Raw genomic sequence first — 17,875 nt, forward strand, 5'->3', positions numbered from 1 at the left:
CTGTCCTCTTCCTGTGTGTTTTTTGGGTTTTTTCCTTTATGAGGTGGTCCAGACTCTTCAGCTGGGATCCACGTCACAGTTCTCTGCCTGCGTGGCTGTGGGCTAGTAAGGTCCTCTTAGACAAGGTGCGTGTAGTAGGCAGTTTCCAGGCCTTTTCCATTCTTCTTTCCCGTGGATGTGGTGACAGCAGCTCTCACTGGCTAATTCTTAAAGCAAGAGGATGTTTGTGCAATGTTTATGAAGCGTTCATTGCTTGAATGCTCTCATTGGTATGTCTGGGGGGAGACGGGAACAAACGTGCTGGAAGGGTTGTCCAAGGTTGCCGTTGGGTTTGTGCTGGCATAGCTGTTCTGTTGATGTGTTTGAATAACAAAGAGCCTGAGATTTTGTTTACTTCCATTAGTTTGCCTATCCTTATAATAGTGTTCTTTATTTTTCTATTTTAATGTCTTTTTTTTTTTTTTCCAGTACTCTTTGTTTTATACCTACCAGAGTGGCTGAATTTGAAAGAAAAGTATCTCGTAGCAGCATGTGTCAAGTATTTGTAGACAATCTTTCGATATTAAGGTTAGAGTAAGAGTCGCTTGCTCACTGTCAGTGCTATTAAGACAATGAAAGCGAGTGTTTTAACTTCTTGTGTGTCGCAAGCAGTGCCTGCTGCTGCCACTAGCTGTAGGTTTCCAGTAACAGTAGGAAAATGTTTGATCTGTATTGAAACATGGCATGAAGGTCCTTCTAGTCTGAATCTGTTGCAGGATGAAATTGTCTTTCCAGCTGTGGGGTTTGTTTTGTTTGTTCGTTTTTTCCTAGTTCTCACCTTCCCTGTCGGTTGCTCATTGTGGCAGGGAACTTCTTGAGGCTGTCAGCAATATCAGCCTCATTTATCGTAATGTGCCACTCTTGCGCGTTGGAACGGCCTGTTAAGTTTTGGTCTGCCTAGTGGCATCAGGGCAGCCCACAGAGACAAAAGCGTTCACCGGTGAGTTGGGGCACTAGCTGTCCGCTGTCCTAGAGAGGCAAGATAAAAGGTGAACTGACAGGCGGAAGTCTCCCGTTCGTCTTGCCATCCGTCGGATTAAATCTGGTTGAACCAGATTTAGTTAGCATCAGAGTTCAGGGCTTGACTCTAGCTTGCTCCCTGACCTGTTCCTCCCATAAAAACACAAAACTACTCCCTTCTCAAACTAACAAATCTGAAAGCGTGAGAATGAATTGAACGCTGTGTATTGCAGCCAACACTTTTTCAGTCCCGATCTCTGCAACTTCTACCTTGTCACCCGTTTTCTTCTTTTGAATGGTGCTTCATTAATATTTGAGACATTGGGACCCTTTAAGCCACGTTTTGGCTTGCAGAGGGAGTGCTTACATACAACATCCCTGAAGCTCATCCATCTGCTGCCTGGACAGAAACACAAAACAACCGGTGTAGTGGCACCATGCGGAGGGGGCGTTTGATTGGTGTTACACCGGAGACTGTTCTAGTCCTTTCCTGGACGTAATTCTTTAAATCTTATCTGAAAACACTGTGCAATAAATGGCATGGAATTCTGTTTATTCAGCTTGGCAAGATAAAGGTCTGAGCAGACGCTGCGAGGATTTGCACTGATATTAGCAGACCATGTTCAGTATTCATGTGTGGAACATTAAACCACTCCTTTCTGTATTCTGTGTCCTTTCATCTCAGGAGTTCTGAATTGCTGCATGTTTTTCACTTGAATCACTTTGTTAGTTTACCTTAAACCATTTCCTCTCAAAACAGTAATCCATATAGGGTTGTTATTAATTTACTCCTGTTTTGAATGAGCTTACTGTTTGTGAAACATGCAAGAGTGAGTGTTACCTGCTGTTTTGAGGTAATGGGTATGCATCATGCTGTTTTTCTCATGTAGTTTTCCCAGCAGATTTTTTTTTTATTAGAACTGAGATACGTTTCAAGATTGCAGAGTTCAGAATTTGACCATACCCTCTGATTTTCTTTTTCCCTGATCTGTTTATTTGTTAGAACATTAATCTTCTAGACTTTGCAGATTGCAGATTTCTTATTCAGGGGAGTGGGGACTTCCTTGGTGGTATAATCAAATAGCTCCAGTGGTTGTCTTTGGCTAAAGGTATTCTGTGAGATACTTCTAAAATGCATTTTTCCCTCTTCATCCAAGCTTTATTTTTTCCCGCTTCTGGTATGTCAAATCTGGGAGAGATTCCCTTGATAGTTTTGGATAAATTAGGAAATGATCTTCTAGTGTTCTGCCCCTTTCTTTTGTTTTATTTACGTAGACAGAGACTGAACTCTCTTACATTTCTCATCAGATGCACTTTGACTTTACTATTATTTCTGCAGTCATTTGATCCAGTTTAGGAAACTTGCAGTGTGCTTGTTTTAACTGGTTGCTGTTTGAGACAATTTTGCAGGCTGTTGGGACCAAAGATTTCTAGAATTCTGTTTTAGTCTTGGAGTCCATCAGATCTACACTATATAATAAGGGCTTTCTGTCCTTTTAAGTGTTTCTTTGCTTGTCTGGTTTTTTTGTTAGCCTTTCAGTAAACTTCAGCACTACCTTGGTAAAGTAAATACATGCAGGTTCTTGTGTTAGGAGTCAAGTTAATTTTTGTGCAGCTGTAAAGACAAACATTTCACAATTAAAATGGATTTTTTTTCTTCCCTTAGCTTGTTTAGGTGCTTAAACAGATGTATGATTACTTATGCTCTCTGGGTTTTTTGGGAAAAACAATCTCATTTGAATGAAATCACTGCTTCAGGGGAAGAGAAGGGGAGGAGGTGGCTTCCACGTTGGCTGGACCAGCTAAGCTCAATCTTCCAGACGGTGGGATAAGTAGATTTTTTTTCTTTTTTTTCCCCAGGTAGCTGGCATTCTTACATGGGCTGAGCTACTTGGCGTTGGGAGTTGCCAGTAGTTTTATTGTGGCTATGATAAACCAGATTGACTTCTCAGTGAGCATACTGATTTGTTTTACTGCCTTGTAACTCTTTCATTCTTATTTGGACTTACTTTCTTATTTAGATTTCTTTAAAAAGTAGCCCTGTTTGTTTTTCATATAATACTGTAGGTTGTGTGTATGCCCAGCTCTTTCTCCGTGTCACATCTTAGAGTTCACGAGGTCCGTTTTGCTGCCTTTTCAGAAGATTTTTAGTTACCGTCAGTTTGTGGAGGGTAACACAACTTTGTTCAAGGCAACTGGATATCTTTAGTTTTTTCTTATTGCGATAAATCCTCTATGGCAGCTGTTAGCTTTTCAGACTGCTTGATGGCATCTCTAGCATGGCAGGAGTTGGCCATGGGTCACAGTCAAGTTAAACACTCTTTGGCAGGGTACTTTCCCGGTAAATTAAAGCCAGGCTCTTCAAAGCTCTCGGTCAGTATAACCCTTAAGCAAAATACTCACTTAGAAGCGAAAAATGCCATGTTTCCTTGCTGCGTGTGGTGGTGGACTCTTTCTGTCTGGTCCTAATCCGTACAGGTGAAAACCTGGCATTCAGTGAAACATAGCTGTGTGATGATGTTCTTGAGTGCAGGTCCTTCAGCGGATAATGGTAGCTTGATTTGGTAGTGATAACTGGAGATCAGCCCTAACGGTAGGAAGGTTGGTGTTAATTAGTCATAAAGATTTTTAGACTGGCTTTAGAAAGAATTTGTAATAAAAACTCAAAGGTTCTTGGTATAGAATGAGCATAATCGTGTTGAATTAACAAAGAATCTAGGCTGATATTAGTATAGAGAAGTCAACGTTTAGTATTTTCGTTACTCTGATGGTGATGAGGATTAGACACTGAAGATGCCCTGGGTATTGTGGCCTAAATTCAGTGACAAGGCAATGACAGGTTTCTGGCTTCTAATAGCAGGCCTAAGCAACAACTGTTGTATGATTAAGCCCCTGCATGACTAGTCATGTAAAATTTCAGAATATTCCTGCAGTATTAAAGGTTTACAGTTTACTGCTAGCCCAGCTCTATTCCAGTGGAGAAAATGAGAGTCGGAACTGACTCTTGCAGAAACACCTACCAGGCTCGTCTCCCTCTGAAAAAAAACCCGTGTGTGATTGAAGGAGAATGGTGTGTTGCGTCGCCAGCACGGTGTTGCTCTTGATGACTGGTTGTAACCGATCTGTGCTGTAGCTCTCAGTGCATCAAATGCAAGAAGAGAGAAAACGGGCCTCTCGGGCAAGCAGTTACATAGCAGAATTCCTTGGCTCAAGAGCACTGAAGCCAAAAGTTTCTTGGCATTCTGACTGCATTCCTTTTCCAGTATGTGCTCAGAATAACTTGGGACTTTTTGGAGCAGAAGTGGGACAAACGTTTGAATGTAGACATAGAAGTCTATGCTTAGTTTAGCTGTTCGGCTGCAGTTTTGAAAATGCATTAGGTTTTGTTCAAAGCACTGTGTGTTAGTGGGCTATAATCCTTTTTTCTGATTCAAGTAATCCGAGAAGCCTGTCTTGCTTAAACAAAAGCAGATGCTATTCGTCATTTGTTCATTTTTGAATGTTATGCTTGTGTTGGGAGAGAAGAAAAGTTTTGGTAAAAGTTACAGCATAAATGCATTTGACCTTTTTTGGTCCTCATTGGTCGCTTTAGGTTTGGTATCGGTTTTGGCTTAGGAAGGTGGACCTTAATGACAGCCACAGTTCAGTGCTATGCCTCACATCCTAAACAAGTTTTCGTTCAGTTCTGTGACTTAAAAGTAGCTTTGCTTTGGGTTCCAGGTGGGCTAAGATTTCTTTCTTCCCCCCCCCGGTAGTACAATAAACAAAACTGCCTTCTGAATTTGAGTTTAGTTTATTTCAGTTGCATTTTTAAAATTTTCCACTGGAAATAATAAAGCTCCATGGTGGAATTATATCATATGAAAGAAGACATGGGGTTTAATCCAGTACCCTAACTTTCTTTTAAACTGTATTGTTGTTCAAGCTGATAAATTTCAAAGTCTGTCTGATACAAAAATATTTAACATCTCTGTCATTAATTTTTGTTCCTGTGCCCTTGGAACTTTGTTTTGCTGATGGAGGGTCACTGCTTTTCCCTATCACATTGACAGGTAGCAAAACCTGGGCAGCCAAAGGCTTGGTTGATGTTGTAGCTAATTCCTGAGTTCAGGAAAAGCCCTGATGTTTTGTAATAACAAATCTTTGTGTTTGGTTCTGTCTGCAAAAAGCGTATTTTGTGCATAGGGGAACCATTTTGCTTTTTTTATCTGATGCTATCACCAAAAGTATTTTAGTTCTCTGTTTCTGAGGAACTTCTTACTTTCTACATCTGGTGATGGATCATAAATCTTTAAAGCTCTCAATCAGCCCTCTGCAATGAGTTTTTTAAAGTCGTGTTTTGCAACTTACAAATTAGCAAAGCGACTTGTAAAAATTAGTTGTCGTCTTGATGCTTGCCTAGCGTCCATTAGGACGCTATTCATGCGTTTTCAAATGCTGGTTTGAAATTAGGGGAGCTGACTAGTGCTTGTTTAACTTAACATCCTCCTCGGGAAATGCCTCCATGACATTTGTTGATGTTGCGGTACTGAAGCTAAGCCTCTGGACTTCAATTGGTGCTGAGGATCATCTGTACGTCGATGGCAGGCCGTTGCATCCCAATGATTCTTCCTTTGGTTGCGTGCCTCTTTTTTTTTTTTTTTTTTTTTTCCCTATGCAAAGGTTCCCTTAGTCCGTATCAAATGAGATCTCTGGCAACGTATGTCCTATTGCGCCAGCTCTGGTCTCTGGTTTTGAGGTCAGAAGTGCTAAATAAAAGATGAAGAGCGAGGAGATCTCATCCTGAGTAGGTCACGGACTGGCTCCCGTACCGCGGCTGGCGCGAGCAAAGCGGGCTGAGGACCCGCCGAGCGGGGCAGCCAGCGGCCGATCCAGAGCCGCTGGAGAGCAGCAGCGGGAGCAGTTCCCGCGAGGTGCCTCAGGGTATGGCTTTGTGCTCTGAGGGTGTCGCGCTTTGGTCAGTGCCCGCATGCCTCCTTTTACTTTAGGGTAAGCGTGAGGTAGCGTTTCCAGCAGAGGAAGCGAGGTGAAGCTTGGCTGGATGGGGGCAGGCACGCCTGCGCTGTTCCTCCAGCATAACTCATGCTTTGGTTTAAGTAGCACTGTTGACATTGCCATAAAACTGGAAGACTGAGATCAGTTCTGAATCAAAGAATTGTTTCTACTTCAAAGTGAAAATTAGCCTGGGCAGTACAAAACATATTTTCCTTAGGTGGGATGAAGTGTTGTCTTTTTCAATATCATTTTTCAAAGGAAAATAAGACCTTGCATGTGGCAAAAAAAAAAAAAAAGGTAGATGAGTATAAATCTACATTGGCCTAATTTACCTGCAGGAAATGTCTGTTCCAGTGTAAACACAGTAATGTAACTGTAGTGGAAAATTCTGAAACGTGCACTGCTATCTGGAGGGATGGGCATTGCGGTTAAATATTAACGTCCATAAAAGCATACACCTATTGGAAACAGGCTCCAGAGTGAATTCTGTCTTCATGTAAGCATCTTGTGAGGGAGGAACACGTTAAGCCGTATTGTAGCTAGAAAAACCCTTACAGCAGTTATGTGCGCAGTAGAAAACTGTGGATTGAGCTCATATAAAGCAGAATGTCCAGAGTAACCTGACTGACTCTGTTTTATCCTCCTTGTCGGTGCTTTTAGAATTTAGTTTCCCTGAACGCTGAGAAGTCACATGCCAGCTTTTAAGACAATCTAGTGTCATTAATCTGCTGCAAGTGTTACTTGACTTTCCAAAGATAAAGGAGGCAATCTGTAATTTATGGCAGAAAGACAACTTCTTTTTTCTTTCAGATCTTCATTAATGACACTAATAAAGGTCTGAAGAAAAATGGCTCTGTATATTGTCCACAGCAAAGGATTCAGAAGGATGGTCAGCCCTGACAGGAGGGAGATTTGCAGAAATGAGACCATAAGCTTGGGACGACATAAACCAGTTTATGAATCCTCATGTCCTGGTATTTCTCAACAACTATTAAAGGAGTATTAGCCTTAGCTGCAAAGGCACCATGAGTTTTTTAAAAAATAAAATAGCTTTCTTGAATTTAAGACAGTTTCACTGAAAAATTTTCTGTTTTCCTGATCTTTGAAAATCCTGCTGTTGGAAAATGCTACTGTTACTCTTCTTAACTTTCAAAGTCTTTCTTCATTCTCCTGAATGTGGCCCTCGCTCAGTGGGAACTGGCAGAGAACAGATGAAAAAGCAGTTGCTTTGCATGAGTGTCTAAACCTTTCTCTAATTAGTTCTGGTCCTAAAGCTTAGTTCTCTTGTGATGATACTTTTTGTTGGCTTTTCTTCTCCTCCCTCTTTCCCAGCCCCTCTCGCCCCCTCTTTTTTAAAACACTGGATCTCCACCAGTCGCTGTTCAGGCCTTGTGTAGCTGTGCTTCCAAATACCCTGTGCTTAGTGAACATAATTGTTTTGTGTCATTTCCCTGGAGGGTACAGCCAGCATATCCTACAATATGCTTTAAAATGGCCTAGGGAACAGGTAATAGTAATGGGGGGAAAGTTAGCCCGGTTTTGAGAATTGTACTCATTAAAATTATGCTTGGAAGTACGCTAATAATAATAAGCAAAATCCTTTGAAACTCGTCTGATGTAAAGTACGTGTCGAGATAATCTGACATATATGGCTTTTTTAACTACTGAACCAGTTTTCTTTTCAGAGCATTGAATTTTATAACACGATTCAAGGTTTCATGTGTCTAATTCTAGCCCTAAAACTAAAGTTTTCCAACTCAGCAATACATACTTCATTGTCAGAGCAATCATGAGATGCATGCCATCACTGGGTGCCCTGGAGTGGCTTACTGTTGCTATGTAATGGACCTTTGTTGTGGTAGGACAAAGACTTATTGATAAATTGCCTATAAAAAGTGGCTTTGGAATATTACTTTATTGTCAGTGAAGTCTCTATGTACTTAGTTATGTCTTTCCTTACAACACCTGCAATACAATAAAGATTCATAGTTCCTGGTTGCAGTTGGCTCGCTGTAGCGCTGCACGGTGAGAGATATAAGCAATAAACTTGAAGATGACTACAATTAATTAGCTATGCCTTGTAGAAGAAGGAAAAAAGAATAATAAAGAACAATATTGACATTGGAGAGCTGCCATCAAAAGGTGTGGCTGCTCAGACGAATATGATTAACTGCCCTTTCTTGACTGTTAAGAGCAGTTGGATCATCTTCAGTGTGAAGGATAACTTATTTTGTTGTCTGAAATCTTGTTTTGATACATTTTGTGAGCAGCCGTTAGAGGACGTGACAAGTAGGCTAGCTGACTTCATAAATGGGAAAATTTCACTGGAATAAAATCCTCATTAGGTCTGCAGCAAAAAAATCATTGGGAGGTGCAAATATTAAAAAAAAAAAAAAAAAAAAAAAGAAAAAAATGATGCAGAAGTCCATGCATACCTTCCCAGTATATGAAGCGTAGTTAAATATGCTGAGGATGCTCAGCTTTGTGCATTGGATGGAGATTCCTTCAGCATATCTGGTCCAGGTGTGTCAGCTGGACTTTGGAGCAAAGGAGTGTTCCTGCAAGGTGATAGCGGGTTTGACTGTGAGCTTGTTAGGCCTTGGGAGGAGTTAGTGATGTGAAGACTGTCCAGGCAATAAACCCATGATTTGTTACAGAGTCTGTCTTTATTTAAAGATCTTTCAGTAATTGTGAGCATGTGTAGATGGCACCGTCCTACCTTCTAATTAATGATCTGTTCTCTTCTGCAGGCTGGCAGTGATGGTGAGAGCATAGGAAACTGTCCTTTTTCTCAGAGGCTGTTCATGATTCTTTGGCTGAAGGGAGTGGTGTTTAGCGTCACGACAGTTGACCTGAAGAGGTAAGAAATACTTGGTTTATCTGACAAGCCAGAGTACAGTGCACTTGGTGTAACAAATGTTTGTCTGGGGCTTCTAAACCTTGCATGGCTTATTTTCTGAAATGAAAAAGAAAATCTGTCCTCATAAATACTCATAGGCAACCTTGGTGTAAATTGATGGTTATTTACGAGTATCCGTAACCAAAAAGAACGGCTCTGAGACATTCTCTTGAATTTGTTAAATGATGCTCTTCTCCTGTAAAACTGATAGCTGATGTGAAGTCTCTTATAACTGAACACTGAATCTTACTGACTTCATATCGAGATCCCACAAGTGAAGACTGCTGGGTAGGTGTTTAGATCAAGCAATCTTTGATCAAATCTCCAATGATTATTGGATAACGGTCACAAATAATGTGCAGCCTTACTCCTCTTTTTAGAGATTTTAAGAGAATATTGCTTATTATGCAACAAGAATAAAACCAATGTGAAAATATCTGTCCATGAGGTAAATACAAGTGAAATAGGAATGAAATGGGTAGGAACAAAATGTAAAATATTCTGCTTTTGTGTAATGTTAGCCAGATATGTCATGATGCTGTGTGTTACCTAAATTGCGACTTCTCCATCTATGAAATGAATACCTTAGTGTCTAAGAAGGGCGAGATGTGAATCCAGAGTCTTAATTTCCTGAGGTTGGGTGTACTTTTATTAGAAGTGGTAATGCTAAATTCAGCAGAGGCCTTGTATTTGTTTTTGGTGTGAAGTAATGTTTTCACAGCACTAATGTAATGTAACGTTAGTCACTGAACTCTCTGGAGAGAGGAGAGACTGCCAGTGCTTACAAACTTTATTTTCAGAAATAAAGCCAATAGAAATATACAGTGTTCTCCAACGAATCCAGTGTAAAACGTGTAAGAAAGAAGTCACCCTGCTAGACTTAACCTCGTAATTTTTTTGAAGGAGGTGACTTGTTTTAATTTTTAAAAATCACTGAAGTTGCTGCTTCAGTGCTGGCAACTGGTGTTAAATATTTCCATGTGTAGTAAGGCTGAGGCAGGCCACTCAAGCAGAGGGGGAGAAAGCAGCTTTTGTCAACTGTGTGTGCATTTGTAGCAGCTCAGAGATCTTCTCTGGCCAATGTGGGACTTTACTGCAAATACAATCCTTGCTGCCAGCACACACAAACCAAATCTATCGTATCTTCCATTTAGCACTGCATGTGGTTTGTGGAAACCTCAGGAGTGGAACTTGCGTGCTATTTGTAGGTTTGGACTTCCTTGACTTTTAATGAGGGCGTTATTTAACCTGTTGCATTTATTGGGGCGGGAGGGGGGATGAGAAGAAAGTTGAAAGAGACATTTTATACTTGGAAGCATTTTTACTCCTGAACCAGTCTGAGAGATATTAAAATGCCAAAGATGCCTGATGAATTGGCTTTATTTGTGTCCCTTTGGCAACTTTGTGTTAATTGGACGGGGGAATGGTATGTAAGACTAACTTTTAGAATATAAATTGGTTGCAGATGTTTAAAATTGTCTTTTCTTACACAAGGAAAGCTTTCTTTCCATTTTTTTTATATTGGGGAGGGGAAAACAAAGTAAGTGCAAAATTAAAAAAACTGCACAGGAATAGGTGAAATGAACTCTACTCTTCTGTTGTACAGTGAATGCATTTTCTAGTAAAGGAGAAGGACCGCTGAAGCTAATTCAGATTAGAATAGATGTTGATACAAACTTAATTCCTTTCAGACTTTATTTAAAGCTTCATAAATACAAACGTAACATTCTGGATTGTCTAATACCTAGTTGTAGAGTAGTGTAGCATGCAGAATGTCAAATGCAGCTACGTGCTCAAGTGGAAACGCTTCATAGCAGATGGTGGTTTTTTCCCCTGTTACCATTACCAGAATGAGAATAGGTGCTAGACGTTGCCTTAATACTTCCAATACTGTCACAAGAAACTGCTTTTACAAGTACATTATTCAAGCCAATTACCCTCTCTGTACCACTCTGCTGTTGAAGACACAAACTTGTTGAAGAGCTGGGTAGTAATGGTTTTAAGCACCTGAATTTATTTTGCTAGCCAAAAAAAGAAAAAGGGTTTGCTTGCAAACCGTGCTTATGCCTCATAGCGTAATTTCTGCACAACTGTAAGGCAAGCTCTGTCTCTTTGTGAGGCTTAAAAGGTCATGGTTGGGTACAAAAGTTCACGAATAACTTGGGACACAGGGAAAAACTTGAGTCCGATGTAACTGCCTCTGTGGCATGTATTTTTTCCCTTCCATAATTGCATTGGACATCATACCGTGCTAACAAATGAACATTTCACAGTTCTCAGTTCTACTCTTAAGACAGAAACATATGCACATAGGCAAACGAAGTGGGACGTCCCGCCCTTTCAAAGAAATCATGCATTTCTTGCTTCTGTTGAGGCAGACAGAGGCTTTATTCTTTCCCTTTTCAGAAGCAGCATTTCAGTGCTCAGATTTGACTTGTTCTGGTGACGAGAGCAGAGTTGCAGTGCATAAACCATTTGTTGGGCTTGTAGCAGTGTTCAAGGCCAGCCTGCATTCGGTTAAGTTTTGAAATCCTGTTTTAAACATCTTGATTGTGTGGTTTTACAATTATGTTGACAAAGATTAAATAAAGAGATTAGTAAATATTAAAGACTGCCCAGAGGTGAATGCAACTTCAGCAGTGTAAAATACTGCTTAGGAACTAGAGACAGGGCTTTTTTTATTGCTGGCATTTTTTTCCCCCACGTTACTCTTCAGATACTCATTGCAGTACTTGTGTAAATTATAAATCGGTGTAGAGCATATTACATTTGGAGGCTGGCTTTTGTCTGATCCTCAGGAAATTATTTGAATGCAAATTGCTGTTCTGGTTTCTGGCAAAGCCATGAAATGTTCATACCTTAACTGGTGTTGAAGAGCCTGCCCACTTAATTAGCTAGTGATAGCCAGATACTTAGGTACGTGGACCTACATCCCTGGTAAACTCTGGGGCAGGTACTAGCTGTCATGGAATTGTTTCGAGTGGTTATAGAAGTGGTTTGGGTTTGGTTTTTTTTGTTTGTTTTTTTTTTTTTTTTTTTTTTTTAAAAAGCTGCCCAGTTTTATCTGTGAAGTAAACTTCACTATAATATTTTTAATTGCCTTCTTGTTTGGCTATTAAGGGAAGTTGTACTCTTGGCCTTTTAAGGATATTCCTGTGTACTCATGGTGCTCTAAAGGCTGTGGCTTGTATGTGGTAAACCAGGCTTTGTTTATGATCTACCGGCAAGTGCAGCAAACTGGAAGTCAAACCCTGTATTATGCTTGGTCTTTGGCTGTGGGATGTTAATCTCTGCTTTCTCTTTCTGGAAGGATACAGGTGGTCTGACTGGAGTGGCAAGAGGGGTTAATCAAGTGCTCTGGGATCCTTGAGATGCACTCTGATGCTTTGGAAAACTTTTTTGGTTAGTTCATTAGACTAGTCTGTTTCTGAAACAAAATCTTCCCTTTGATAGTGTTACTGCAAATCCGGTGGTCTTGCCTGTGTTTGTTTTTAAAATAACATTCCTTTTGAGGAATTTTATCTAGCCACCATGCGAAACTGGAAGCGAGCCACAATGACTTCCTGTAATTGTTGTGGGTTGCAAAGCTGTATTTAAATGAAGTGTTAAGCTACTTAAAGCATTAACCGATGACAGACTTTAAATCCTAGAAGTAAGAGGGCGATGGCAACTATTAGTGAGAAATAACTTCTCGGAAGCTTACGAACTGAAAATGGTTAAATTCTTGTATTAACAAGACTTCTGTCACCTGGCTGAAAGCAGGGTGCTTAATGTTCTTAAGTACGAAAATCGGTTTTCTCATTCAGTTTTACATACGCTGCCAAGTGCTGCTATCTGTCCTGCGTACACTTTGGCACTGCACACTGCTGCTGTTCGGCAGCGGGCAGGACACGAAATCCTGGCGGGGCTCTTAATTTTGTAAGAAATCGAAAGCAACGTTTCTACAGGATAGACTTGTAAACTGTGCGGAGTTTACGGAGTCTGAGTGCTATTGCTGCTTTCTCCTGCTACCCTGAATGTGCATATTGCTAATCTAGTTTCCCTCTCCAGTGCAGTCAGGAGCCTTTCTTGAACTGTGGTTCCAGTATCCAGTAAACCCAGTTCCTGGAGGCCCGGTGCTGGCTCAGACATGTGGCCACGTCGTACAAAGCACAGACCCAGTTCAAGGGTTACCGTCCAGTTTGGATTTGTTCAAACAGTACCAAAGGGGGAACTTTACCTTGGCAAACTTTCTGCTGGGTCAGGTGTCGTTTGTTGTTCCTCATCCAGCATACCGCTAGCCAAAGGTGGTGGTCATCCCGTAGCGATTGCTCTGGTCAGCTTGACAGAAGGGTAGTTGTCCAGGGGTGCCTCAGCTGGGTCGCGCGTGCTGTCAGGTGTTAGCACGCAGCGATGGTCCGGGGAACTGGGAATGGCAGACCGTCCTCTGCAATGGGGAGAGGTTCTTGGAGAAGTTGGACTGCGTCCTTCTGAGCAGCCATCCTGGGCTGCAGTCAATAGCTCCATCAGAGGGAAGCTTTAAGTGCTGCTACTGAAGAAGTGCCAAGCAGGACTGTAATTTTATTTCTGCTTCTGCTGAGACAGTTGCACTAGCATGGGACTAACTAATACCGTGATGATTTGCTGGGGAAAAGCTGGCTGCAGCTTTTTAGATGATGCTTTGGCTTTTATAGCTTCTAATGACTCCACATCTCATTATTGACTTCAGCTTTGCATCTGAATCTGCTGACAAGGCAGATGCGAGAGCTTTACATTAAAGAGTACGTTAGGCATTTTGGGGTGAATGAGTAGGTAGGTGCATATGCACAGCTGACATAGAGGCTTCTAAGGAAACGTCTGCAGTGTTGTTCCTTGCCCCACTACCGTGTCACTGCACAACTAGAGGAGAGAGAAGCCAATTGCTTACAAAATAGACTGGCTTTGCTTGAAAAGGATTAGCCTGAAAGGAGCTGGAGTGAATAGCCGGAGGTATCGCCAAAACTGACTTAAGATTTAGAAATGTCTGTTTCTCTTGTGTCTAGTCATACTAATGTCGGGGATTCTCCTCCCTTTGCCCAAGTGTGCTGCTCTTCTTTGTAAATAGTTTTTTCACCGGAGCAAGCTTTAAGCATCAGTTTTAAACATGGTGTTTGAGCATCTGTCAGCTTGTCTAGAACCAGATTCTGTGTGCGCCTAAGAGAGCGTTATGTATAAACCATTTATCTCAGACTTGCTTTTTTCCAGAGGAGCTCTGTGTAAAAGGGGAGGATTATCACGGATCGCAGATTACGCTATATATAAACTCTGTACTGCAGATCTTGGGACAGAGAGTGTGTGTGTGGTGTATGTATCCCCCCCGCTAGTCAATATTATACCGACTTGAGAAAAAACATAGCCAGAGGTAGGAGGAAGCAGGTGGTTTTAAGTATTTGAAATCAATTGTTATCACGTATATATTCAAAATGCTAATCAAGCTGTAAACTCACTTTTTAAAAAGAAGACTGGGGATATCTTTTTAAAACTGCAAGGACGTGAAAACCTCAGGCAGTGCTTTTGTGATTGTAGCGATGAAAGCTAGGTCATGGCTGTCCCGTGCTTACTTTTGTATTGGTTTGTATTTCACCCTAGAAAACCAGCAGACCTTCAAAATTTGGCTCCAGGCACTCATCCACCCTTCATAACTTACAATGGTGAAGTGAAAACAGATGTGAATAAGATTGAAGAGTTCCTGGAAGATGTTTTGGCTCCACCCAAGTAAGTGTTAAAATGGTAATTTGTCACCTTAGATTAGATGGAGTGTTCTCAAGGGGGTTTTCTGCACAAATTAAGATGTTCGTCAGCATCAAAAAACTGAAGATTAGGCATTGAAAATAGCTTGGAGTTCTTGCTCGTCATACTTTTCCTCCCTCCAGCTCCCTTATCTGTATATTAAAAATTTTTTTCTTTTAAAGATTATTTTTAAATTGTCCTTTATAGAGTCCTGTTATACTTCCTGCAGTTTTCAAACTAAATGACTTTTCCTTTTGATGACTGGGGCAGGCCATTCTGATGATGTGTCCAAATATTGTAAATGGCGATGAGCCTGCTATACAAAACTTAAACTTCACTCCGTAATGAACTGAGAATCTATTTTAAGGGGATGTGCAGTGTCCTTTTGGAGACTTGTATTTGCAGTCATTCTTCTAGAAGTAAGGTGTTATTTGAGTCTTCAGGAGTTTGTTGTTTTCTTGTTCTCAACAGGAATGTCAGTGAAATTTGTATTTAATGTTAAATTTTTCTTTATTCTTCCAGCTTTCTCTAAGCAGATGGATAGTTGATAATTGTACAGAACCAGTGATTACTAAATACAACTTGGAAATAATTTTTTTAAACATTAATTCCTTCATACTAGACATAATGATGAGTCCTGGAGATCAATTATTTAGTATTTGGAAATTATGGTGGGAAATACTGAACGCCTTTAAAAATAATTAGATTACACAGCACAAGCATGAGAAATGTGTTCAAGCTTTCTCTAAACTGCTGGCTTTCCTCTCCCTCCGCTGGCAGGCAATGGCAAAATGCAGACACCGCCTTTAGCAGACTGAACTGTTTTGTCTTTTTAGTGTGGCCAGACTTTACTTTTTGTTAAAAGATTTGGAGTCCATGATATTCTGGGACAGCTTATATTAATTTAAATGAAAAAAAAAAAAAAAGTCAGTGAAGAGAGAATGGACAAGAGCATTGAATTTGTTGCCTTTTTGATCCCTAACTATGTTCTTGTTTACCGAACTGTGATCCGCTGCCTTGGCAGCGCTGCCGTGCTGGAGCAAGGGAGCTGGCTCTTGTGACCCTGGGCTGTTTCAGACACTCTGTGCTTCAAACAGATGCCTGATGCAGAAAGCAGAAATATGCTTTGGTATTCCCCTGAAAAGTGATTAAAAAAGCATCAGGTTTAAAAAACTTAAGTGGAAGTGTGTGATACTACAGTTACGTAGCAAGTCCTCCACGTTAACCCGAAAATGGATAAATTGGTAAATGTACACGATGTAGAATCTTTTCTTTTAAAAAGGGACGTTTTGTGCTAGTTAATATACGATGAGCATCATTCTGCTAAATGTGCTGTAAATCTACTCCTTTCTACTTTTTAGGTACCTAAAACTTTCACCAAAGCATCCAGAATCAAACACTGCTGGAATGGATATATTTGCCAAATTTTCTGCGTTTATCAAAAATTCTAGACCAGAAGCTAATGAAGGTAGGTTCTGGGGGGCCGACAGCTGCACACGTTGTTTTCGTTGCCTTGTGTTTTTCAGAGCAGCTTTACTGTGAAGTGTCTCGCTGACAAATTTTGCTCCATGTTGACGGACACGTGAGGGAATCTCCTGAATTAAACCTGTGGTTTCAAGTTAGCGGTCAGAGACAAAGATTTCAGCACTTCTAAAGAGAACTTCGATTAGTGTTCAGTCAGAATTTTAGTAGGGTGTACGTGGTTTGTAAATATGCCTGGCATCGAAACTTCTCTGTGCAGCAGCCACTCAGAACTAAGTGGAAATGATTTGAACATCCAGAACCAAACTCCACGCAGAGTTTGTGTCGTGCCCCAGTGGCTGGGTTTCCGTGCGTTTGCTGGGAGGCCTTTCTGCACATTTGATTATTTGACCCTGCTAGGACTGAGGGCTCCCATTCAGAGTTCTGAGTTAAGCTTAGTTCACGTTGCTTTCTTTAAAGGATTGAGACCTTTCTGTGTGGAGAGAACATAGAAGGTGAGAGATCAACGAGATCTAGAATGCACAATTAGACCTTTAAATAGTTCAGTACAAATCTTTTGCCCTCAGCGTACTTGGAGGGAAAACTTAGGGAATCGGCGTGCCTTTCTGCTGTATTTCAGATGGAGAGATTGAAGATGTTTGCAAACAGCTTCCGATTTTGCGGGGTGTGCTGCCCTCTGCTGCTGTGTACCACAAACCTCCTCGGCAGCCTCTGCGTTCCGTTGCGGCTGTGAGCTGAGCATGCGGCATTAAGCAGATTACGTTTAAATGAATATAAACCCTAGCATAGCTTAATTCTAATTAGTTTAAGCCAGTTAGGAATAGTCTTAAGAAAGTGACATAAGCCACTTTTTAAACCAAAAATAAACACTTGTGGACAGCCTTAGAGTATTTTAAATTAGTGCAAACTCAGGTATAAACCAGCTTTTAAATAACCTGCATCTGTGTGATGTTTAAAGGGATTCCGGTTCAGTTTCAGCGTTACTAGTGACCACGAAGGCAGCTCCGGCAGCAGTGTTGTCACAAAAATTGTACAAGGGTTACAAATCCTTCTGTATGTGGTCTGTTCTGGGTACTGCAGTGATGTGGATTTTGTTTTTCAGATCTGGTGCTGATATCAATATTCTTAATGATAATTTGCTTTGAAATTTGTGTGCTGTGGTTTGGCTTTTTTTGTTCTTAAAACCGTTCCTTCCTCTGTAGCCTTAGAACGTGGCCTCTTGAAAACCCTTCAGAAACTGGATGAGTATCTGAACTCTCCTCTTCCTGATGAGATAGATGAAAATAGCATGGAGGATATCACAATTTCTACCCGCAAGTTTTTGGATGGCAATGAGATGACATTAGCAGACTGCAACCTGCTGCCCAAACTGCACATTGTCAAGGTAAATGGCTTGTATGTTGTTGTGATAACGAAGGACAAAATGCTTGCGGTTTATGACATTCTGGATTCCGACTCCTGCCACCCACGTGTAAGTTTAACTACAGTATTAACAGTACATGCAATTGTACAGTACAGATTTAGGTAATTCACAGGGACTGTAGGGATAGAGGAGTTGAATTCGGGGAAGGTGTGAACCAGTAGCCAAGCTGGGCGGCAGATGATCAAATGGCAGAAGCACTGACCGGTGCAGTCACAGGAGGCTGGGTCACGTAAAAGAACGGGGTAGAAGGAAGGTGACCATCATGTGGCCAGTTCGTGTTTGAAGCGGATGTCTTCTCACATCTGTAGAGAAAACTGCTCTGTTAGCAA

The 17,875-nt window shown here is 41.0% G+C and overlaps 1 protein-coding gene across 1 annotated transcript in view; it reads left to right on the forward strand.

The window, feature by feature from the left end:
* Positions 1–17,875, forward strand: part of CLIC4 (chloride intracellular channel 4) — a 32,236-nt gene that overhangs the window by 9,563 nt on the left and 4,798 nt on the right. The window contains exons 2-5 of the mRNA XM_082329584.1: positions 8,745–8,854; positions 14,501–14,626; positions 16,003–16,109; positions 17,326–17,507. Of these exons, the coding sequence (XP_082185710.1) occupies positions 8,745–8,854; positions 14,501–14,626; positions 16,003–16,109; positions 17,326–17,507 (525 nt within the window). The remainder of the gene's footprint in view (positions 1–8,744; positions 8,855–14,500; positions 14,627–16,002; positions 16,110–17,325; positions 17,508–17,875) is intronic.

Source organism: Platalea leucorodia (assembly GCF_965183815.1).
Source record: "Platalea leucorodia genome assembly, chromosome: 18".
Lineage (NCBI taxonomy): Eukaryota > Metazoa > Chordata > Aves > Pelecaniformes > Threskiornithidae > Platalea > Platalea leucorodia.